General features: G+C 49.1%; 1 protein-coding gene across 4 annotated transcripts in view; it reads left to right on the top strand.

Moving 5' to 3' along the window:
• The first annotated feature begins 8,159 nt into the window (after window positions 1-8,159).
• The window catches only part of GATAD2A (GATA zinc finger domain containing 2A), a 36,905-nt gene continuing 22,668 nt past the window's right edge, over window positions 8,160-22,396 (top strand). For 3 of the 4 annotated variants that reach the window (XM_080988957.1, XM_080988959.1, XM_080988956.1), the window contains exons 1-3: window positions 8,160-8,285; window positions 15,563-15,708; window positions 18,254-18,531. In XM_080988957.1, coding sequence (XP_080845083.1) covers window positions 15,676-15,708; window positions 18,254-18,531 — 311 coding nt within the window. In that variant the 5' untranslated portion in view covers window positions 8,160-8,285; window positions 15,563-15,675. The remainder of the gene's footprint in view (window positions 8,286-15,562; window positions 15,709-18,253; window positions 18,532-22,396) is intronic. The other variant, XM_080988958.1, reaches the window with a different exon arrangement.

Genomic DNA, 22,396 nt, shown 5'->3' with positions numbered 1-22,396 from the left:
CTTTCCCCTTTTTCTTTCCCCACCTTCAAACACCTGGCAGGTTTTGCTGGTCAGAACTGTGAGGAAAATCTCAACGACTGCCCAGGGAACAACTGCAAGAATGGAGGGACCTGCGTGGACGGGGTGAACACCTACAACTGTCAGTGCCCCCCTGAATGGACAGGTAGGGAATGAAGGCCAATATCTTTGGGGTGGGGGACTAGGGAATAGGCGAGGGTTTGGCTCCAGGGAGGGTCATGGTCAGGGTTTGAGGACTTGCTCAGCTGCACCCTTCCAATCCATTCTCTGTTCATAGGGAGCACCTAAGATGCCAAGATTGCAGACCTTTACAGATTTATGTTGAAAGTTATGCATTATGAAATACGCAATACAGTAGTACCTCAAGTTTAATGTGCTTCGAGTTGCGCTCCGCGGCAATCCAGAAGTAAGTTGAAATTAAGTGGATAGAGTGAAGTTTTCTCTCTCATGGGTATCGACGGAAGCTGAACAGTGGAAGGTCAGGACCACCCTCCTTCACACAGTGCGGAGTTAAACTGTGGAACTCACTGTTCCAGGAGACAGCGATGGCGCCAGCTTGGATGCCTTAAAAGAGGATGAGACTGTCATAGTGGAGGTGGAAGAAGCAGGCCATCAGTGGTTTCCAGCCACCATGGCTATGGTCAGAGGCAGTAATTGCTTCCAAATTCCAGTTGCTTGAAACCATGAATGGCAGTGCTCTTGTGCTCAGATCCTGCTTGGGGGTTCCCCACAGGCTCATGGTTGGCTACTGTGAGAACCAGTGTTCGAAATTAGCCAGCGCCAAGCATAATTTTCACCTGGATATCGGCCACCAATTGATGGGGCCTGAGTGCCAGGATGGCGCCTGATGTCTCCACCATCTGGAGGTGCATGCCTGGAGATCCTCGGATCTGAGCTGTTTTCACACACTAATACCATGTTCTGTATAATTCTATCCATTATATTTTATCTGTGCTATCAGAAAGAATCTCAGGAACCAAAATGCTTCTTTGTGCAGCCTGAGCAGGAGCAGTCAGCATAAAGAAAGAGGTTGGAATAGGCCAATAGTTATGTGGACTGTCCCAGGGTCAAGGGACTTTTCCTCATTAAGTTCTCAAAGCTCTTAACCAGGCATAGGCAAATTTGGCCCTCCAGATGTTTTGGGACTACAACTCCCATCATCCCTAGCTAACAGGACCAGTGGTCAGGGATGATGGGAGTTGTAGTCCCAAAACATTTGGAGGGCCAGGTCTGCCTATGCCTGCTCAAGGTTGTCCTCTGAACTAGCCAGATGTTTAACTGAGAATCAATCGCAGTCAGTCCGTCCTTTGAAAAATAAGACTTGAGACTTGTCTTGCCCCAAAATGGCAACTAGACATTCTGTTTTGGCGATTGCGACCTTGGTTTAAGGAGCCATTTAAGAGTCGAGGAGGAGGAGGCTATGCTCTGTCTTCACAGTTGGGAGAGAGTAGGTGCTTCTGAATGCCAGTTACTGGAAACCACAGCAGGGGAGAGTTGTCTTTGCTTGCTTATGGGCATCCCATTGGAGCATCTGGCTGGCCACTGTGATGACACGATGCAGGACTAGGTGGGTCTCCTTTGGGTCTGATCCAGCAGCAGGGAAGGATTGTATGCAAACATCACCTTTAAAGAAACCGAAAGCTTCCCTAGTTGAAATATCCTCAAAAACACCTCTCCACCACTTGCTGCTCCTACAAAGTTTTGCAAAGCTGTTGCAACAGGTCATGTAATCTTGGACCTAGCCCTTTAAAACAAACAAAAACATAAGCAAACCACAATTTACCTGTATCTCTCTTTTCCACCCCCCAGCCCATGTCTCAAAGTGCTTTGTTTGAAACTTATGAGAAAATTCCCACTTGGCATCGTAAGTTGGAGTCTCTCCTCACCTTTCTGTGAAATATTAAAGCAGGGCTGTCTCAGGGGTGCGGAGTGTGTGTGACGGTTTTGTGTGGCAGAACCAGCATGGCGTTCGGTCCCTCCATTTCCAGGAGGACAGTGGCCTTCCTTTTCCTGCTTATTGCCTTCCGTGGCTATCTGGTTAGCCCCTGTCTGGGGTTCTGTCGGCTTGTGACAAGCCACCCTGCTAGATGGACCCTTCCGTCTGCTTAGCAGATCTCTTTGTGATGTATTCTGTGGTGGCTGTTGTGGAGCCTCCATATTCAAGAGCAGTCTTATCTCTTGAGTTCCAGGAGCTGGACACCAAAAATGCCAGGGAAGGCTGTTGCCTTTGCAGCCTGTTTCTGGGTTTCCCTGAGTTGGGCTGGTTGGAGGATGTGGGGACCTGGTCTGATCCAGCAGAACCTCCATGGATAGAGGCAGTATATCCAGAGCCACTCAGCATTCTTAGGAATGTTGAAGGGACCGCCTCAACTAACAATAGCCCCAACCAGGGTATGGCAGGGCATATAGGCAGCAAAATAGCACTCCCTGCCATGGATGTCCTAAGGAGGAAGGGCAATGGTAGAGCAACTGCTTTGCATGCAGAAGGTCTCAGGTTCAGTCCCTAGCAACTCCACTTAGGGCTGGAAATATCTCCTGTTTGAAACCCTGGAGAGCTGCTGCCAGTCAGTGCGGACAGTACTGAGCTCAATGGACCATTGACCCAGCTTAAGACAGCTTCCTGTTTAGGGAGGGGCCGTAGCTGATTGGTAGAGAACCTGCTTTGCATTCCCTGTCTGAAACCCAAGAGAGCTGCTGCCAGCCAGTGTAAACAGTACTGGTCAGCATGGGCACCTTCTTTCACTCCCAGCAGAATCAGCACTTTATTCAGAACGATGAGGACATGGAATCCTCCTTTATTTGCAGCGGAAGTTTTAAAGGCAGACGGTCCTGGGTGCAAACCTAGGTGAGGACTGGGAAGGCCCCCCTGTGCTGCCAGTCAGTGTAGGCAATCCCGGGAGCCAGATGGACTCGACACAAAGCGGCTTCCCGAGTTCCCACTTGGGGTCCTCCGTGCGGAAACGAAGCGGGTTCTCCTGGGACTCTGAGCGCGCTCTGCTCTCCTTAACCCCCAGTAAATCCTAAACCGCCGTCATCCTCCGGAGCTGACTTTTGCAAAACAAGCAAGCAGACAGCAGCAACAGTAACCCCCCCAGTAAGTGACTGGCTGCCTTGTTTGGCCGTGGGGCGGCATCCCCCCTCCGCGCTGCACTAATGGCACATGCAGGATCCATTTCCAAGCCCCTTCCTGTGCCACAAGCACACTTGCTTTTGTGCATAATGGCACCGGGCGCGCGGGGGGACTTAATCTTGCTGTGCAATCCCTGCCTCTTTGAAGACGGTCCCTTCTCTCCCTCCCTCCCCACTCCAGAGTCCTAAGGTCATTCCTGCAACTGCCCCGGAAGCTTAAAACCAGCTTACAAGAGGGGCACCACCGCCAGCCTCCTTTTATTGGCTCCCTTAAGAGGCGAAGGAGAGCTTCTTCCCGGGAGTCTCATCCCTGACTTTCTTTCTTTCTTTCTTTTTCCCCTTCTCCTCCTCTTTTCGGAAACGCCCACGGGAGACACAGCTCCCAGCTGCTCGGGATGCCAGGCACTTTCCGCGCATAGGTAACACCCCATTCCGTGGTCCGGGGTGCCGGGCTCGCTTCTTTCTGTTCATGCCCTTCTGCACCCCAAAGCTGGACCCCTTTTTCTCTTCCCCTCTCTTGTTAGCAAATCACCCCCCCCCAAAAAAGGCAGTTTCGTGGGGGGGGGGGTTGCATGAGAGAAGTTGACTTGGAGTTTGCCAGGAAACAGGAGGAGGGAACCTACAGAAAGCCGGGCAGCTGGTAAATTCTTCTTTGCAAAGCAGAATGAGAAGGGAACCAGAGACCGAAACATTGCACCTAATATATATATATATATAAAATCTTACAAAAGATACCACTCTACGCCTCGCCTGGCACACCCAAAGGGGCTTCCTGTTTCAACAACAACAGAACCTGTCAAGATCCACAACTTCCATCCTTCCAGAATCCTAAGGGGTACAAGGGTTTTTAAGTGGGGGTGGGGGTGTTGAAAAACAGTGTTTTCAGTCTCGTGCTACTTTTGGGGGGGGGGGGGCAAAGGTGTTCCAACTCTAGTTTTAAAATCCTGTGCAGTTGGGGGTTTGTGTCAGCTGTGTTTGTGATCAAAACTGCCCAAGGAGAGGCTCGTTTATGTTGTTGTTCTGGTTTTTTGTTTGTTTTAAATTAGAAGAGCAAGGCTTCATGCAATAATAAAATGATCTGTGGCCCTGTATAAAGGAACCGTTTGCCAGTTACTCAGTTACTCTCCGTCTCCTACAGCTCTTGGGGGAGGGGACCTCTGCCCTATCCCAAGTTTCTGAGGTGGGAGGGAGAGTTAATTTATTCAAGTGGTTTTTCCAGCCTAACCTTGGATCCCTGAGGGCCAGGAATTTGTGTGTTTCCTTGCTTAAAATGTGGTTTTTTTGTGGGGTGGGGTGGATGTTTGAATTCAGAGCCCCTCCAGTATTGGGATTCTGTTGCCCCGACCTGTAACTTGCTGGTTTGCAGATGTGCGCTTGAGCATTATTTAAGTGAGCATTTGGGTTATGTGCCTTGGATGCTGAAATAACTCAGTCAGTAGAGCATGAGACTCTTAATCCCAGGGTCGTGGGTTCAAGCCCCACATTGGGCAAAGAGATTCTTGCATTGCAGGGGGTTAGACTAGATGACCCTTGTGGTCCCTTCCAAATCTACAATTCTCTGATTCTGTGATACTTACCATATGTGCAGCAGAGTAGGACCCTGGGCCCACCTATAGCCCAGAGGTGTGTCCCTCCATATAGGCCAAGGATGGAGGAACATCTGGGGTGCTCTGGATGTTGAGGGGCTCTACCTCCTACTTATCACCCCCCCTATCAGTGCCCATACTGGCTGCATATGCTGGGAGCATAGGAAGCTGCCTTATACAGAGTCCAGCACTGAGTGACATCAATTGCTCTCCATCCCTTCAGACAAGGGTCTCTCCCAACCCTCCCTGGAGAAGTCATGGATTGAACCAGGCAAAGCAGATTCTTGAGCACTGAGCTGCAGCTTCTTAATGATTTGTGCAGAATAGATCCCAATTAGCTTGTGGAATGCACTGCCACAAGAGGTTGCATCCAGCTGAGGCTACCTTTAAAGGTGACTCATAAACTACAACTTAATCCAGAATGCGGCCACCAGACTGGTGACTGGAAACAGCCATCTGGACCATATAACACTAAAGGATCTACATCGGCTCCCAGTACGTTTCCAAGGACAATTCAAAGTGTTGGTGCTGACCATTAAAGCCCTAAACTGCCTCGGCCCAGTATACCGGAAGGAGCATCTCCTTCAGCCCAGACGCTGATGCCCAGCTCTGAGGGCCTTCTCGGTGGTGGTGCCCACCCTGTGGAACACTCTCCCGTCAGATGTCAAGGAAATAAAACTACAGTACAGGAAGTCCGTTCTTAAATCAAAACGTTTTTAAACCAAGGCGTGCTTTCCCATAGCAGCGGGGGACTCAATTTACAAATGGAACACACTCAAGAGGAAGCGGAACATGTTCTGCTTCCAAGGCAAAGTTCACAAACCAAAACACCTACTTCCGGGTTTGCAGCATTCTTAATCCAAGTTTTTCATAAACTAAGCTGTTCTTAAACCAAGGTACCACTGTATTTGAATTTTGAAGGCAGCCCTGCATAGGGAAGGTTTTAATGTTTGACACGTTAATTTGTTTTTATGTGTTGGAAGCCGCCCGGAGAGGCTGGTGCATCTAAGGCAGATGCATTCAAATTAATGGGCCTAAGTAAGTCATTTACTCTGATGCTATGGGTCTCCTTTGAGTATTGCTAAGCTTAGATACAAGCCAAGAATCCTGGCCAAACAAATACTGGCAGTGGAGGTGCCGTGGTTCAGATTTTGGGGGTGGTTCTGCACGGCTCACATAGTGATGGGACAGGGAGGGACATTTCCGTTAGTACCATGGACAGCCTTGCAACCACTTTGTGAGCCCCCCCCCCCCACTACAGTGTGAAAAAGCAGCATGGGTGACTAGGTGTGGATGGGCTGCACCTTTTTTATAGATCTACTTAAGCCACCAACTTCCTGGCTCAAAGCAGAGCCTCTTGCCCTGGTACATTCTCACTGGTTGTTTCCTTTCATTTTTGCTTTTCAAGCTGAGTATAATGTCAAGTCCGTGTCCAAAGAACTACTCTCAGTTAGGACTTCAAGACAATCTTTTCTCTCTCCACCCCCTCTCCCCACCCCTGGGGCCAAGCCATACAACATTCGAAATTAGCCAGGCGCTTTTTGCACTTGGCTATCGGTCACTCGTGACCAAGGGAAGATTCCTGGGTGCCAGGATGCCACCTGACAGCTCCACCATCTGGGGATCCGTGGATTGGGACTGTTTTCACACACAAATACTGCATCCTGTAGAATTCTATCAGTTATATTTTATCTGCACAATTGGAATGAATTTCAGGAACCAAAATATGTTTTCAGTGCCGCCTGAGCAGTAGCAGTGAACATCGTTATAATGAATTGTTGTCACTTGTCTTTGCTTCCCCCACTGCCCTGCTCAGAGTTGGGAAGAATATTCCTATGTTATGAATGGTCCGTGTCTCCATTAAGAAAAAGAGGTCGGAATAGGCCAATAGATTTGTGGGCTGTCGCTGGATAAAAGTGACTTTGCTTTTATACATTCTCAAAGCTCAGTCAGTCCATCCTTTGAAAAATAAAACTTGAGAGCTGTCTTGCCCCAAAATGGCAACTAGACATTCCATTTTGGCAACTGCAGTCTTGGTTTAAGGAGCCATTTGGCTCCTAGCTTATATACCCGAATTTCTAATGCTGAAGCCATATTAGAAACTGCTTCTGAAAGAAGGCGGTCCCCCTAGCTCTGCAGTAGAACACCTGCTTTGCATGTAGAAGGTCTCAGGTCCTCTGGGGTTGGGGGAAGACCCCTCTCGACCTGAATGCCTCAAGAGCCCACCATCAGTCAGAGTAGACCACAGGGGTGGGGGCCTCAGGTTCAAGGGCCATACACCTCCCTCCAGCCCCCAGCCCTGCTTTGTTTGCCTGGCTGGGGTATGTCCTTGAACTCTGCAGCAGCGTGGTGTAGTGATTAGGGTGTTGGGCTAGTACCAGGGTTTAAGTCCCTGCTTGGCCAGGAAATTCACTGGGTGACCACAGGGTTGTTGTTTGAATTATAAATGCTGAGGGGGGGGGAGTATCTACACCAGCTTGAGCTCCCTGCAGGAAAAGGTGGGATGTAAAGGCAATTAATAATAATGTCTTTGTTTGAATAGAGCAGGGTTTCCCAAACTTGGGTCTCTAGCTGTTTTTGGACTACAACTCCCATCATCCCTAGCTAGCAGGACCAATGGTCAAGGATGATGGGAATTGTAGTCTAAAAAACAGCAGGACGCTCAAGTTTGGGGAACCCTGGCATACAGGATAGAGAGGGGGGTGGAAACCCTCAAAAGGGAATGTGGCCTTTGGACTGGGAAGCCTGGAGCAAACTAAGGTTGGGGAACCTCCAGATGGTGCGGGGATCACAAGTTCCATCATCGTCCCTGATCGTTGGTCATGCCGCCTAGGGGGGCTGACAAGAGTCAGTGTCCCAGCAATTCCCGCAAGGCCTCAGGCATTCCCAAATCCTGCTCTGAACAACCCCACCTGTCCACCTGGGTTGAAGGCGGCTTCAGATGAGAAGAGCTCTGCAGCTCACGCTTTTTATTTCAGCAGGGTGCTCGTATCTCTGCATCAGAGTGTTCATTGGGCTGCTTTTGTTTTTATTTTGATTGTGTATTTTGTGTTTTTATATTGTGATTTTATGTTGTAACTACTCTGAGACTGGTGGGTATAGGGCGGGATACAAAACAAACAGGGAACATGTTGGGTTCATGCTCCTATCCTCCACCCCTTCTTTTTTAAAAAAGCCAGTGGCTATCAGCCACAATGGCCATCTTCTCCCTCCGCTGTGATGGTCAGTAAATACTTCTGAATGCCATTGCTGGGGATCATCAGCAGGGAGAGTTGGTTGCTCTGGTCCTTGTGGTCATCTGGCTGGCCGCTGTGAGGACAGGATGCTGGACTGGATGGGCCCCCTTTGGCCAAATCCAGCAGGGACCAGGTTATGTTTTTAAGGTCTACAAACCTCTTGTATAAATATCTGCCTGCCCCACCAGTAACCCAGTACACCTTTTTCTCTTTTGCCTTCTCCCTAGATTTCTTGTAGTCGGGATCTCCCTCCCCAAAACAACCTTCGGAAGGACTGAGCAGACCTTTCCTGGGAACCCATGAACGGCTGGGACAGGTAGGAGCTTCCTGTCTTGTGTGACTTGGAGGGTTGAGCCCAACAATAGTCAAACTCAGAGCGGATCCACAGAAACCGGAATGTGGCGCTCACTCCTCCCAAGAATGGCCCCCAACTTGGATGGCTCTAAAGCAAGGTTGGACAGATTCATGGAGAAGGAGGAGGCGATCAGTGGCTGCTAGCCACGGTTGGAGGCAGCAAATGCTTTTCAGGAGACCAGAGGGGCCCGTGTGCTCAAATCCGACTTGGGGTTTCCCACAATGGGCCTCTGGTTGGCAACTGTGAGAAGAGGATGATGGACTAGATGGGCTTGATCCAGCAGGCTATTCTTATTTTCTTACTGACGGACTTGACTGTGTAAGATCCATTAATTTCAGTGGGTCTTCTCTGAGGAGAACTTAGTTGGTGACAACCCTTGAGGATGAGGATGATGATTTTAAGATGTCACTGTGGCCTGGTGTCTGGAAAAAAAGGAAAATGATAAGAATTGGTTCTGGTGACTAAAGCTGGACTCTCCCATTCTGTTTTTTCCAAGGCAAGGTACCACAGTTGCTGGAGGGCAATCCGCAGGGACCAGCCCTAGCTTCTTGTTCCCCCAGAAACATTAAGCTGCCCTGATAAAGGACTTAGGCCCCAAATGTAAGAATCAGCCTGTTGGATCAGGTCAAGGGCTCGTCTAGTCCAGCATCCTGTTCTTGCAGTGGCCAACCAGATGTTCACTATGGGAAACCCAAAGTAGGACCCCAGTGCAACAGCAGCAGGGTTCGAAAAATAACCAGGCACATTTTGCAGCTGGCTTTTGACCACTTACGACCAAGTGAATTTGCCAGGATGCTTCCTGACATCTCCACCATCGGGAGGTGCATGCCTGGGGGTCCTTGGACCTGGACTGTTTTCACACACTAATACCCAACCTTGTAGAATTCTATCCATTATATTTTATCTGTACAATCGGAATAAATTTCAGGAACCAAAATGCTTTTTCAGTGCAGCCTGAGCAGGAGCAGTGAACCATGTTATAGTGAATTGTTGTCACTTGTCTTGGCTTCCCCCCCTGCCCTGCTCAGAGTTGGGAAGAATATTCCCATGTCATGAATGGTCTGAGTAACCATTAAGAAAAAGAGTTTGGAATAGGCCAGTATATATGTGAACTGGATAAAGTGACTTTTCTTCTTTTAAGTTCTCAAAGCTCTTAACCCAGCTCAAGGTTGTCGTCTGAACTAGCCAGATGTTTAACTGAGAATCAATCACAGTCAGTCCATCATTTGGAAAATCAGACTTTAGAGCCGACTTACCCCAGAATGGCAACTAGACATTTCGTTTTGGCGACTGTGACCTTGGTCTATGGCAGGGGGTCAGCAAACTTTTTCAGCAGGGGGCCGGTCCACTGTCCCTCAAACCTTGTGGGGGGCCGGACTATATTTTTGGGGGGAGGGGAATGAAGGAATTCCTATGCCCCGCAAATAACCCAGAGATGCATTTTAAATAAAAGCACACATTCTACTCATGTAAAAACACACTGATTCCCAGACCGTCCACAGGCCAGACTGAGAAGGCGATTGGGCCGGATCTGGCCCCCGGGCCTTAGTTTGCCTAACCTGGTCTACGGAGCCATTTGGCTCCTAGCTTATATATCTGAGTTTCTAACACTGAACAGCAGCAACTCTCCCCACTTGCAACTCCCAGCAACAGTAGAGGGAGAACATAAGTGACTGTGGCTGGTATCTGCTGAGCAGATCTTGTCTTGTCCTGTGCAGATTTGTCTAACCCGCCCCCTAACCTGCAAGGGGTTGGAATAGATGACCCTTGGTGCCTTCCAATTCCACAGTTCTGTGATTCTGTTATTACAACCAAGCGAAAGGACTACCATGATGAGGGGCATTGCCTGGGAGAGAAGAGGTGTGGCCTGGAAAAAGAGAGAGTCCTCAGGGCTGGACAGTGGGTCGCATTTGCCCCCAAGCCCCCCCACCCCAATCTCTAGAGGCAGTAGCTGTGCATCACAAGCATATGAACTCACTCCTAGGGGCTGAGGTCCCTTCGAGTCCCCACAATAAAATATTTGAGGGGCTAAGGCCCCCCAAAGTTGATGGGCATTGCCATTCAAATGGTATGTGTGCACCGCCTCTTGTGATCAATTATGGGGGGGGGGCTTACCTGCCCCCCTACAAACAATCTGGGGTATGTGGTGGCACAGTTAGGAACGGGCAGTAACTCATCTGATACAGCCAGGAAAACCTTGGAGACTGTTTAAGGGGCAGCCTTTAGTTAGGAGCACAACCAGTTCTTGCAATTCTCTGCCATGGGAAGCAGCGAAGGAGGCAAATTGGTGGCAGAGAGGAATTCAAACAGCCCCTGAGTTTTGGAGTTTAAGATCAGTTGCCAGGGAGGGCTGGTGGTGCTCATCTCCTGTTTGCAGGGTTCCCCCGAGACATCTCTGGCTGGGCGCTGAGGGAATCCGGACGCTGCTTGATGCGACAGACCTATATTCTTGCGTTGCAAAATCTGTGTGTGAGAGAGCAAGAGGCAGGAATAGGAAGTCCACCCTGTATCGTTTGAGGTGTGCGCAGCCTAGTTTCCTATGCATTCCCTCCCTCTCTTTCTCCCGCTGGCAAACAAGGCCACTTGAGACCGGGTGTTGCAGTGAAATTGCCATGATCCGTAAGTGACCCAGGTAGGGCTGGACCCGTAAAATGCAGGTGGCTGGTCCGTGGTGTGTAGGGAAGCCTCTCTGCTTGCTCCCAGATGCTCTCTTCTCCACCTGACTTTGAGCAAGGAGGACCTAACCCCATAGCATAGCTGTCAACTTTTCCCTTTTCTTGCAAGGAATCCTATTCGGAATAAGGGAATTTCCCTTTTAAAAAGTTGGCAGCTATGCCCCATAGGTATGTAAGGGGGCAAGTCCTTGCCCTTTCCTACCAGCTGCCAAAAGTCAACAGGTGGAAACTTGAGGTGAAACCTGACTTCCTTGGCTAACGCTACACTTGTTGGACTTGACACCTGCAATGGGACTCCCTGTAAGAAAAAGCAGCATCAAACACGACCTCCTTCTCCCCATATCCACTGCCTGACTTCTGCGTTGTGGTCATATATGAGTGTGACCAAGATGAGGACCCAGCCGCAGACCTTTTTTTTAGTGGTTGACGTTCCCATTTTCTTCCCTTTGTGTAAAGGAGAGGGATTTGGGGGGCTGTTGTTGTATGGAAGAAGGGTGCTTGCAGGAAGACCTCCGCTCCTTGCGCTCCATCCCCTTCAGAGATCCTGAAGTTGTGTGCGCATGTAATGCATGTTCCATCCACAGAGGGCAGGAGCTCCTTGGCCCTCCAGGCGCTGCTGTACTACAACTCCCATTGCCACACACACATGTACATGCACGCGTACACACACTCTATCAAACAATGCGTGGGGGGGGCTACTGAGATCTGAGGGGCCAGCAACAGCTGGAGGGACACAGACGTTTCCCTGGCCCTGACATTGGGAGGCACTGTGTCCCTTTCACCCCCCTCCACCCCCCAGTATTAAACATACTGCCTACCAACATGTTTCGGAATCTTTCCACACTGCCCTGTGGCTTTTAAATTAAATAACTTCTAATTAGCTTTAATCCTGAATAACCAAACAAAATGTTAAAAAAACCCAAAACTTGTGCACCCCCCCAACTTTTATTTATTTATTTTGCAGGCATGGTAGGGTTCCTTAAAGCACCCACTGTCCTTTCTTTCCCCCATTTCTCTACACTCCGCCCCCCCCCAGAAAAAGGCGGGGTTTGGGGGGGTTGTATTTTGGTTGTGTCCTCATGCTGCTTTCAACTCAAGACTGGCTCCTGTGACTGACAAGCGATGGGGATGTGTGGCACAGGAAGGGTTAAGGTCTGCCATTTTGTTATGTAACACCCTTAATGGACATATCAGTGAATGGCATGAAGATGGCAGGGCTTAACCCTTCGTGTGCTGCAGCTCAAAGCTCGACTCTGTAGAGTCCCCCCCCCTTTGTTTTGTTTTTAAAGCTTTGACTCCAAACACACACACCTTTTAAAAAGAATCCCAAAATGCAACTTGATTTCTCTCTCTTCAGACATAGCATATATATATATATATATATATATATATATACACGCATACATATCAGGTTAATGAAATAGAACTTGCCTTTTAAAATAAGTGTCAGTCTTTATTCAACTTGAGTCTGCTGTAAGTAGGTTGGTTGATATCAATGGACCTACAGTTTGGCTGCAATCCTTAAACCTTATTTACCTGGGAGTAAGCCCCAGCAAATTTAATAGGACTTACTTCAGAGTAGACCTGACTGGATTGCACTGTCCTGCCCAACATTATTTTCAAGGAGCTACTCTGAGTAGAACTGAAGACAGCTACATTCCGGAATATGAGCTGTAATATCTGATATTTTTCTTTTTCCAAATAATTCTAGGAATGTAGGGAAAATGTGTTGGGTTTTTTTTGTTTTTTGTTTTTTAAGGGACCTGTTTCATAAAGGAGAGAAACTTTTATTTTCTGCTTTTCTTTAAGGCTAAAACATATATAACATTATTATTATTATTATTATTATTATTATTATTATTATTACAACAACCAAGAATACTACTCTGTTTACTTGGAGAGAGGAGGGGGCCTTCCTTTTTTTAAAAAAATACATACTTTAGTATGTCCACAGGTACAATTCCATGCTTTAGCTGAGATTCCTGCATTGCAGGGGTTGGACTAGATGACCCTTGGGTCCCTTCCAACTCTACGGTTCTGATTCAACAGAATAAATAAGTAGGGAGTGGGTTTATAAGGATCAAGGGAGGAAGAGTGTTTCCTGGACCAGAGTGTAATAAAAAAGGTCCAGGCAGAGGAAACTTTTGTTTCACTTGACACTGAAAAGCTTGTAAATGAAAGTTGGCGCAAGCTATTTGCACTCGCATGGAGCGCTCGCCACATAAAAAGAGCCCTGCGGCCGCAGGATCAGGCCATTTAGCCCAGCATCCTGTCCTGAGCGTGGCCAGGCAAATGCCCCCATGAGAAGCCCACAAGCACAACTGGAATCCAGACCGCAGAGTTTCCCAAACTTAGGCTGTTTATTGGTGGGTTTTTGTTTGCTTTTTACTACAATTACCACCATCCCTGGCCACTGGTCCTGCTAGCTAAGGATGATGGGAGTTGTAGTCCAGAAACAGCTGGAGAATTAAGTTTGGGAAATCCTGATCTAGAGGCATTTACCACCTCTGACCGTGCTGGCAGAACAGCAGCCATCCTGACTGGTAGCCGTGGAATCGTCCTGTTCTCTTCGCCTTCCTTACACACCGATGTTTTTCCTTGGTTGTCTAGTGGGGATTGTTCTTCGCCTCTCCAGCATTCTGCTCTCTCTGGAGACCCATTTCCTTAAGATGTAGGCTTTGATTTGCATTAGTGCTGGAGGCAGCAGCCCTGGTTCTTGTCCAGAGAGGCTGCCGATCTGCATGCTAAGTTGAGTGGCTTTCTGTTTTTCATTGGCTTGTTCGGTTTATCCTCCCTGCGCCCCTACTTTCCTCCAGAAGGAGCTCAGAGAGGTCTGTGCATGTGGCCCTCCCTCGCAGGGTTGTTGCTGCTGCTTCTGTTCAGATGACATTGATGTTTTTTAGAAAGCAAGCTAGTTTCTATACATGGACTCTCACATGCCCCTCTGCATGCATCCAGGCAAGCGAGAGGCGCGATCGGGATTCCAGGGCAATTCTCAGTTGGTTGAGAGACTGTTACTCTCAGGGTCGTGGGTTCGAAACCCACATTAGGCAAAAGCTTCCTGCATTGCAGGGGTTGGACTAGATGACCCTTGTGGTCCCTTCCAACTATGACTCCAACCAGACAAAAACACTCAAGAGGAAGAGTGCTTTGCCCCCACCCCACACAGGCTTCAACATCCCTGTCCCTGCTGTAGACAACGACCCTGCAAGGTAAGCCTAGCCACAAAGCCAGTTGCGCCTGTCATAACCCTAACCCACCACTTCCTCTCAAAGGAGCCCAGGGCAGCAGAGAGATGGGCAATCCAAAAATAAAGCTGAAACATTTTTAAAGCAATTGCAATTAAAAACATCTCAGAGCTGTTACAGCATTCTTCTATCCAGTGGTCTTAGGGCTGCCTGCAACAGTCTTCTTCAGCCACCACCAAATGCTTGCGTAAACAAGGTAAAGGTAAAGGTACCCCTGCCCGTGCGGGCCAGTCTTGCCAGACTCTAGGGTTGTGCGCTCATCTCACTCTATAGGCCGGGAGCCAGCGCTGTCCGCAGACACTTCCGGGTCACGTGGCCAGCGTGACAAGCTGCATCTGGCGAGCCAGCGCAGCACACGGAAACGCTGTTTACCTTCCCGCTAGTAAGCGGCCCCTATTTATCTACTTGCACCCGGGGGTGCTTTCGAACTGCTAGGTTGGCAGGCGCTGGGACCGAGCGACGGGAGCGCACCCCGCCGCGGGCATTCGAACCGCCGACCTGACGATCGGCAAGTCCTAGGCGCTGAGGTTTTACCCACAGCGCCATCCGCGTGGGTAAACAAGGAACGTGTTCAAATAATAAGCATGCCTCCTCCCGTGTAGACCTGTCCGTATGGTGAGGGTGATGCCCTTTCCCAACGCTCTTCCCTCAATATCCCTGCATCAGAGGTGGAAATAGGAACTTTGGAAGCCGCCTTATGCAGCCGGACTGCTTGTCCCTCTAGCTCTGCATTCCTACACTGGCTGGCAGCAGCGCCTCTCCAGGCAGTTAGAAATTAGCAGGCACCTTTTGCAACTGGCGCAGGCCCAATTGCGACCACACGGAGACCTCTGGGTTCCAGTTTGGCAACTGGGGTCCCTTAGAAGGATCTGAACTATTTTCCTTGAAGCTTGAATTTATTTTATTCTGGATTGTTTGATTTGATGTTTTAATGTGTTGCAAACTGCCCCTTTCCTAGTACGTTTGTTTGCACACAGAGTTAGCTGCTTGCCCAAAACTCACAGGCTCAAGAAATATTTCCTTTATTTTCGGGCAGCAGGTAGAACTTGCTCTGGCGGCTGTAGTGGCAGCTATGTATGGAAATGTCTGTACATACCCGATTTCTTTTTCTCTGAGCTGAGCCGCTGGGTAGAGTTGTTGCTGCTTGCGGATTTCTGTTTGGGAGCATCTAGTTGGCCACTCTGAGGGCACGATGCCGGACTCAATGGGACTCCCCTCTGGTCTAGCCAGCTGCAGGGCTCTCCTCACCTTCATAAACTGAAATTTACCCTTTGCTTTTTCTTTTCTTTCCTTTCCCTTATAACCTTCCCTGCAGTGGCGAAAGAAAGCGGTATTACTCTCCCGCAAGCTCCTTTTCCCTTCGCCTCTCTTCCGAGCAGGAGGTGAATTTATGTCAATATGTGATAGGATTCTGTCACGAGGCACCCCATGCTGGAAAAGACACTGCCTGAATTATACCAGGTTTGTCTCCATTTCTTTAAAGGGAGGCGGTTGGGGGTATTAAAAAAAAAAGTTTCTGGGGCTGCAAACAAACAAACCCCAGCTTCCTGTCTTCTAAGTGATAGAAGGGCCTGTCCCCCATTATTGTGACAGACAGGAAAAGGGGTGGTGGGTGTTAAGCAAGTGGCGAGTCGAGAATTGCAGAGAGGTAACTAGGCTGAAACTGACAAAGGTTGTGAGGTTTTCTTCTTCCTTTAGTTTGCAGGCTGGACTAACCACTAAATCATAGAATTGCAGAGTTGGGAGGCTCCTTGGCCATTGAAAGGAGTCTCTGCCCAGGAGTTTTGTGGCTTCCCTACCCCTAGGAAGGAGCACTTCAAGCGTAGCTGTAGGTCCAGTTCTCCTTCCTCCTTAAGTCCTGCTGGGATCCGGTTGTGCAAGGTGTTTACACACACACACAAACACAACTTTATTCATGCCGCATTTTGTGCTTCTGTTCTGCATCTTTGTGCTGTCCACCGCCCTGACAGGGCGTTGTACCAATTTAACAAACAAACAACAGCTCTCTTCGGGTGCAAAATTCTGCAGACAAATTGTGAGCTTTGGGAATGGGGAGCCCTTGCAACCCCCCTGGATCTTGGGCTCTGACTGCCACCACTCCTAACCATTGGCTACGCTGCCTGCAGGGAGAGGGGAGTCCCTACACCATCTGCGGAGGGGGGTGGGCAAGCCCCTTGATCTGAGGAGCCAGTTCCTAGGGTCCCTTGGGGCCCCCCATAACATATTTGGGGGCTGCCCCTCTCCAAAGTTGATAGGCATTGCCATTCAAACAGTGTGCGTACACCGCAGCATGTGCTCGATTCTGTGGGGTGGGGCTTACCTACCCCCCCACCTCAATATTTTATTCAGGTTGGCACCCCTGGCAGCCGGTGGCAGCGGGCTGGGCACCAGAGAATCCTGCCTCTCTCCCAAATTGACAGAGCAGCTTCCTAGACCTCGTGGTTTGCAAAATGTGCTGCTGCTTCGGCTCTGTGAAGTCTGGAAGGGTTTTCCGTTGCAGGGACAGGCCACCTGCGGCAAAAGCATTTATTTTCCTGCCTCCACCTTGTTTTTTTACGGAGGGGGAAGTTTCTTCCTCCTGTGCAATGCATCCTGGGAAACCTTCCCTCCCCCCCCCCCCCCACCTTCCTGGTTTGGAGAAAAGTTGCTTTTTCTTTGCCAACTCCCCGCTGGGTGATCCTCCTGGGGGCTGGGCTCATGGTGTTCATCGCACACCCCCTAGTCCTTGACTTCGCACCCCCCTTTTTTTCTACATCTGTCTTTTGTGGGCACCCCATCCCACCCCGCTTCTCCAAAATGGCTTTCTCAAGCCCGGCCAGCTGACCACCACCTGCGCTGCCCCTTTAAGAGCACGCCGTGGGGTGGTCTCCCCCACCCCCTTCCCATTTATTCCCTGGGACTCTGTGTTCTGGAATGCCCATCTGCAGCCCCCCAGCCCCACCCCACCCACAAGCAGATGCAGGGACGGTGGCCGCAGCCGCTCTCGCGCTCTCTCTGCTGCGAGGGGTTAACAACACATAGCCTTGTTGTCTGGAACCAGTTCAGACCGGTTTTCTGGAAAGTGCTTTGTCTCTCCCACTGAATCCTGGGAAAGGGTCATGTGTGGACCCAGTGATGTCATGGGATCACAAACTGACTCAGCTCTTTGCTCCCTGCCCTTCCCCACCCCCGCAACGCCAACCCCCAAATCAGAAGAGGTTTGGTGTGTGTGTGTGTGTGTGTGTGTGTCTGTGTCTGTGTCTGTGTCTGCCTCTCTTGCAGGTACAATTGGAGAGGGAACACACGCCCCCCCCCCAGGGTGGGGGCAAAATGCAACCCTCCACCCCACCACCACTTTTAAAAAAACTTTTTTTAAAAAGCCCCCCAAATCTCTCTCAACTACTTCCACGAGTTTTGAGCACTTCCTGTGCAAAACCGGTGGGGCGGGAGGGGTGCAGAGAATGGCTCCCCCACAGCCCTTCTCCTTTAAGACATTCTCTCTGGTGGCTTTTAGGGCCGGTGGCGGAATAAAGCCTGTAATCTCTTTAGCAGTAAAAGGCATGTTCTCTGTACCTTAAAAAAATAAAATGCAAGGCCTTTTCCAAACCCCAGGATGTGCCAGGAGGGACTTGGAAACTTTCAGTCATGAGAAGCAGGTGTTCAGGATAACGGGCAGGTTTTTAAAGGGGAGGGGGAGGCAAGCAAAATTAAGCAGGTTTTTTAAAAAAATTGTGGGTAGGGAGTCTCCATATCTTCTTGCAGTGAACTTGCCCCTGATTTCCAAAAACCCATTTTGACTTCGCATTTTTCCATTTCCCCATGAATTGCGTTGTGAGTTCTGCTTGAAACAGAGCTGAGCACCCACTTTTGCACTCCCTAAGCAGCTAGTTCAGACTGCTGCTTCTTTATTGCTATTATTAAAAAAAAACCACATTGTGATACTCTGATCTGTGTTGCCTGGGTGAATTTACTTTCTTCCTCTTCCCTCCCCTTTTCCTTTCCTTGTGTTACTTCCCCACTCCATCAGAGTACCATAATGACAGAAGAAGCTTGCCGGACGCGAAGTCAGAAGCGCGCCCTCGAGCGGGAGATCACCCAGAACGACGTGGACTGCAAGAAGATGAAGATGGACAAGGGGCTCCTGGGGGCCCCCGAGGCCAACGCGGAAGGGGGAGACCTCAAGGTGAAGAGTGAACCCACATCTGGGAGAGTCCAGGGACTGTTAAAAGGAGGGGAGATGAAAGCCACGATCAAAGTGGAGGTGCAGACGGGAGACGAGCCGGTGGACATGAGCACCTCGAAAAGGTAGGTGGCCTGTAGATGTCAAGGAGATAAAGAACTACACAGCTTGTGGAAGACATCTGAAGGCAGCCCTGTATCAGGACGTTTTTAATATTTGACATTTTATTGTGTTTTTATATGTGCTGGAAGCGACCCAGAGTGGCTGGGGAAACCCAGCCAGATGGATAGTGTATATTATTATTATTATTATTATTACTACTAGTACTACAGTCATACCTCAGGTTGCAGACGCTTCATGTTGTGTTTTTTCGGGTTACGGACCGCTGAAACCCAAAAGTACTGGAACGGGTTACTTCCGGGTTTTGGCGCATGCACAGAAGCACTGAATCGCAACCCGCGCGTGTGCAAACGTGCCGCTGCAGGCTGTGACTGCTGCGGGTTGTGAACGTGCATTCCGCACGGATCGTGTTCGCAACCCAAGCATCCACTGTATTATTATTATTATTATAATACCACCCTTGGGTGTCCCAACAGCACCTGGAAGGATGCACGTTTTCCCCATCCCTAATCCAAGAAGAGCCAATCCCCTTTCTCAGAAAAGAATTCCTCTTCTGAAAAGAGGCATTCCTCCCATGAGATCTGCAGGGCCACTGGTTTCCCTGTCCCTGATCAAAGAAGAGGCATTTCTCCTTTCTCAGGGTGAATTGCTCTTCTGAAGAGAGGCATTCTCCCAGCTCTCGCCCATCCCCGGCATCTCCAGGGACTCCTGCCTGAAGCCCTTGAGATCCACTGCCAGTCAGAGTGGGCAGTTCTGAGCTCATGGGTCCAAGGGTCTGACTCTGTATAACCCCTGGGGGGGATGCAGGTCTTTCAAGGTCCTGGTCTAGACGAACGCACTCCTCCATCTCTTGCATGCAAAATGAATGTGACATCTTAGTTCAGGAAAACACCAAGGGGACCTCCTTCCATAGCAGGGATGGGGAGCCTCTGTGGCCCTCCAGATGTTCAACTCCCCATCATTCTTGGCCATTGGAGGGGAGAACTGCTCTTGCGCTCTGGTCCTACCTGAGGTTTTCCAAAGGCACCTGGTTGGCTCCTGCGAGAACAGGCTAGATGGGCCATTGACCTGATCTAGCAGACTCTACTTCAGGCAGAGGCAAACTCAGCCCTCCAGATGTTTTGAGACTACAGTTCCCACCATCCCTGACCACTGGTTCCGTTAGCTAGGGATGATGGGAGTTGTAGTCCCAAAACATCTGGAGGGCCGAGTTTGCCTGTGCCTGCTCTTCTTATGTTCTTAAAGCAGACCAGTGGGAGAATCTTGGGCCCAGTCTTAGGTGAAAAGCCCGTTGTTATTTATTTTGGGCTGCAGTTTGCAGTTTTCCTTGAGTGGCATGGTGTCCTCTTTGTAAGTGCATGCCTTCATTTGGCCAAAAGACACACGCACAGCAGCCATCTATAAAAAGTGTTTTCCAAGGCTGGTGAAGAGCAAGGAGCATTCTGGGGAGGCCATTTTCAGGCTCTGCTTTCCCTGCTCTTTTAAACCCTTAACCCTGGAGCAATTTATTTTGTGGGCACAATTGGTGGAAATGTGAGAAGGTCCACATTTTAATTTTAATACTGACTACCCCGTCCTGCCCAGGTGCCTCTTCACCCTTCTTGGAAAACTACCTGATGCCTGGTAGTGTTTAAGGCTGTGCTGAATTTTAAAAGATTTATTTGGGATTGATAACAAGGATCCTTGGCCTACCAGCTCTTCCGGGAGGACAGGTTATGCTGATGAGCTCTGTGTGTGTGTCGTTTGTGTGTGTGTGTTCGTTTGTTCTCCACACCCCACCCTACAGGCACTATTCACCACACAATTTCAAACTCTGCAAAGATGTTCTTCTGAAATATTTTATTTTATTTGAGGAGGAGGGTGGGAGAGATAGAATTTATTTCTGCTCTTTTTACTTCCTGTTGGGGAGAAACTTCCTGGATTCCAAAGAGACTTCTTTCATCCCCAAGATAAGTTACTGCAGGCACACACTCGCATGACTCTTCCTGTGTGTCCACACCTGGGAGGGACATTCAAATCTGCTGTGTATCCAGAACAATAGGGACTGGAAACTTGCTACGTTTTTAGAGGAAGGCCTCATGCAGGGCTCTTTTCTATATTGCACAATGTTGGTTGTGTCCGTCAGTTTTGGTTCCTCTGCTCAGAATGTCCCATGTCCAGTCCCTGCCATCTCCAGGTAGTCGAGATTCTCGCCTGGGCAGCTTCCACCAGTAATTGGTAGGAGACAATACTTGCCATTCTTTGTTCTTTAATACTGAGCTAGTGGTCTGACTCTGCATCCTGTATGATTTCAGATTCCGGATCAGTGTTTCCCAAACTTGGGTCTCCAGCTGTTGTTGGCCTACGAGTCCCATCATCCCTAGCTAGCAGGACCCGTGGTCAAGGATGATGGGAATTGTAGTCCAACAACAGCTGGAGACCCAAGTTTGGGAAACACTGTTCTAGAACCATGAGGGCTAGAATATTCTTCTTGTCTTTTAAAGACAGGAGCCTGAACTCTGTGCTAGAGCACCTGCTTTGTACCCAGAACATCCCAGGTTCTAATCCTGATTTATATCCAGGTGGGGGCTGAGGAAGACAAACCCACACACACACACCCCTAAAACTTTGGGCAGTTGCTGCCAAGTGAACAATGCAGGGGAGGGAAGGCTGAGCTGAATGAAGCCAGGGCTCTGTGCAAGGCAACTTTCCAACAGCATGAAGGAGAAGCAGCATGGATGGATGGATGGATGGATGGATGGATGGATGGATAGATAGAAGTTCTTTGTGTTGTATTGAGTTTATTATCCACTGCTTAGGGAATAAGTGCTGTTATTATCCACTGCTGTTGTAATAAGTGGTACATAAATGGTTGAAAATGAATAATGATGATAATATTAAAAACAGAAATACCCACATGAACAATAAATGCTGCAGTAAAAGAAAAAAGAAAGAAAAGCTGCCTGGACAGCTGTTGCAGGGGGTTGGACTAGATGACCCACAGGGGTCCCTTCCAATGCAACCATTCTGTTATCCTTCCTCCAACGCCCTGAAAAAGGACTTTAATCTTTGGAGGGAATAAGTTCCACTGGACCTAATGGAGGCTTGCTCCCAAGTAAACGTATGTGGTATGTTGAGGTTTGAACAAGGGAGGAGGCCCAACCTAAAAAGCACTGTGGGCAGTAGAAGTGTGTGAATTTGTGCACAGTTTTTCCTTGCAGTGTCTTCCTAGATTTGCATACATTTCCCACCATTGTACTCAAAGAGGCTCACAAGGATACCCTGATATTTTCATTTTCAGCTGCTGCTGTTGTTTGCATTGTTTTGAGTTTATTATACGCTGCTGCGTAGAATCATAGAATCATAGAGTTGGAAGAGACCCCAAGGGCCATCGAGTCCAACCCCCTGCCAAGCAGGAAACACCATCAGAGCACTCCTGACATATGGTTGTCAAGCCTCTGCTTAAAGACCTCCAAAGAAGGAGACTCCACCACACTCCTTGGCAGCAAATTCCACTGTCGAACAGCTCTTACTGTCAGGAAGTTCTTCCTAATGTTTAGGTGGAATCTTCTTTCTTGTAGTTTGGATCCATTGCTCCGTGTCCGCTTCTCTGGAGCAGCAGAAAACAACCTTTCTCCGTAGAGGCTGCTGCAATTGAGTGGTATATAAATTGTTGAAAATAATAACTCAGTTGGTTAGAGCGCAGTGCCAATAATGCCAAGGTTGCAGGTTTGATCCCCGGACAGCTGTGTATTCCTGCGTTGCAGGGGGTTGGACTGCATGATCCTCAGGGTCTCTTCTAACTTTATACTGTCATACCTCTTGTTGTGTTTGCTTCACATTGCAGCTTTTCAGGTTGCGAACATGGTAAACCTTGCGCAGAAACGTTCT

Source organism: Podarcis pityusensis, assembly GCF_964106645.2.
Source record: "Podarcis pityusensis genome assembly, chromosome: 18".
Taxonomy (NCBI): domain Eukaryota; kingdom Metazoa; phylum Chordata; class Lepidosauria; order Squamata; family Lacertidae; genus Podarcis; species Podarcis pityusensis.
This window is presented reverse-complemented; position numbering and strand designations above follow the sequence as displayed.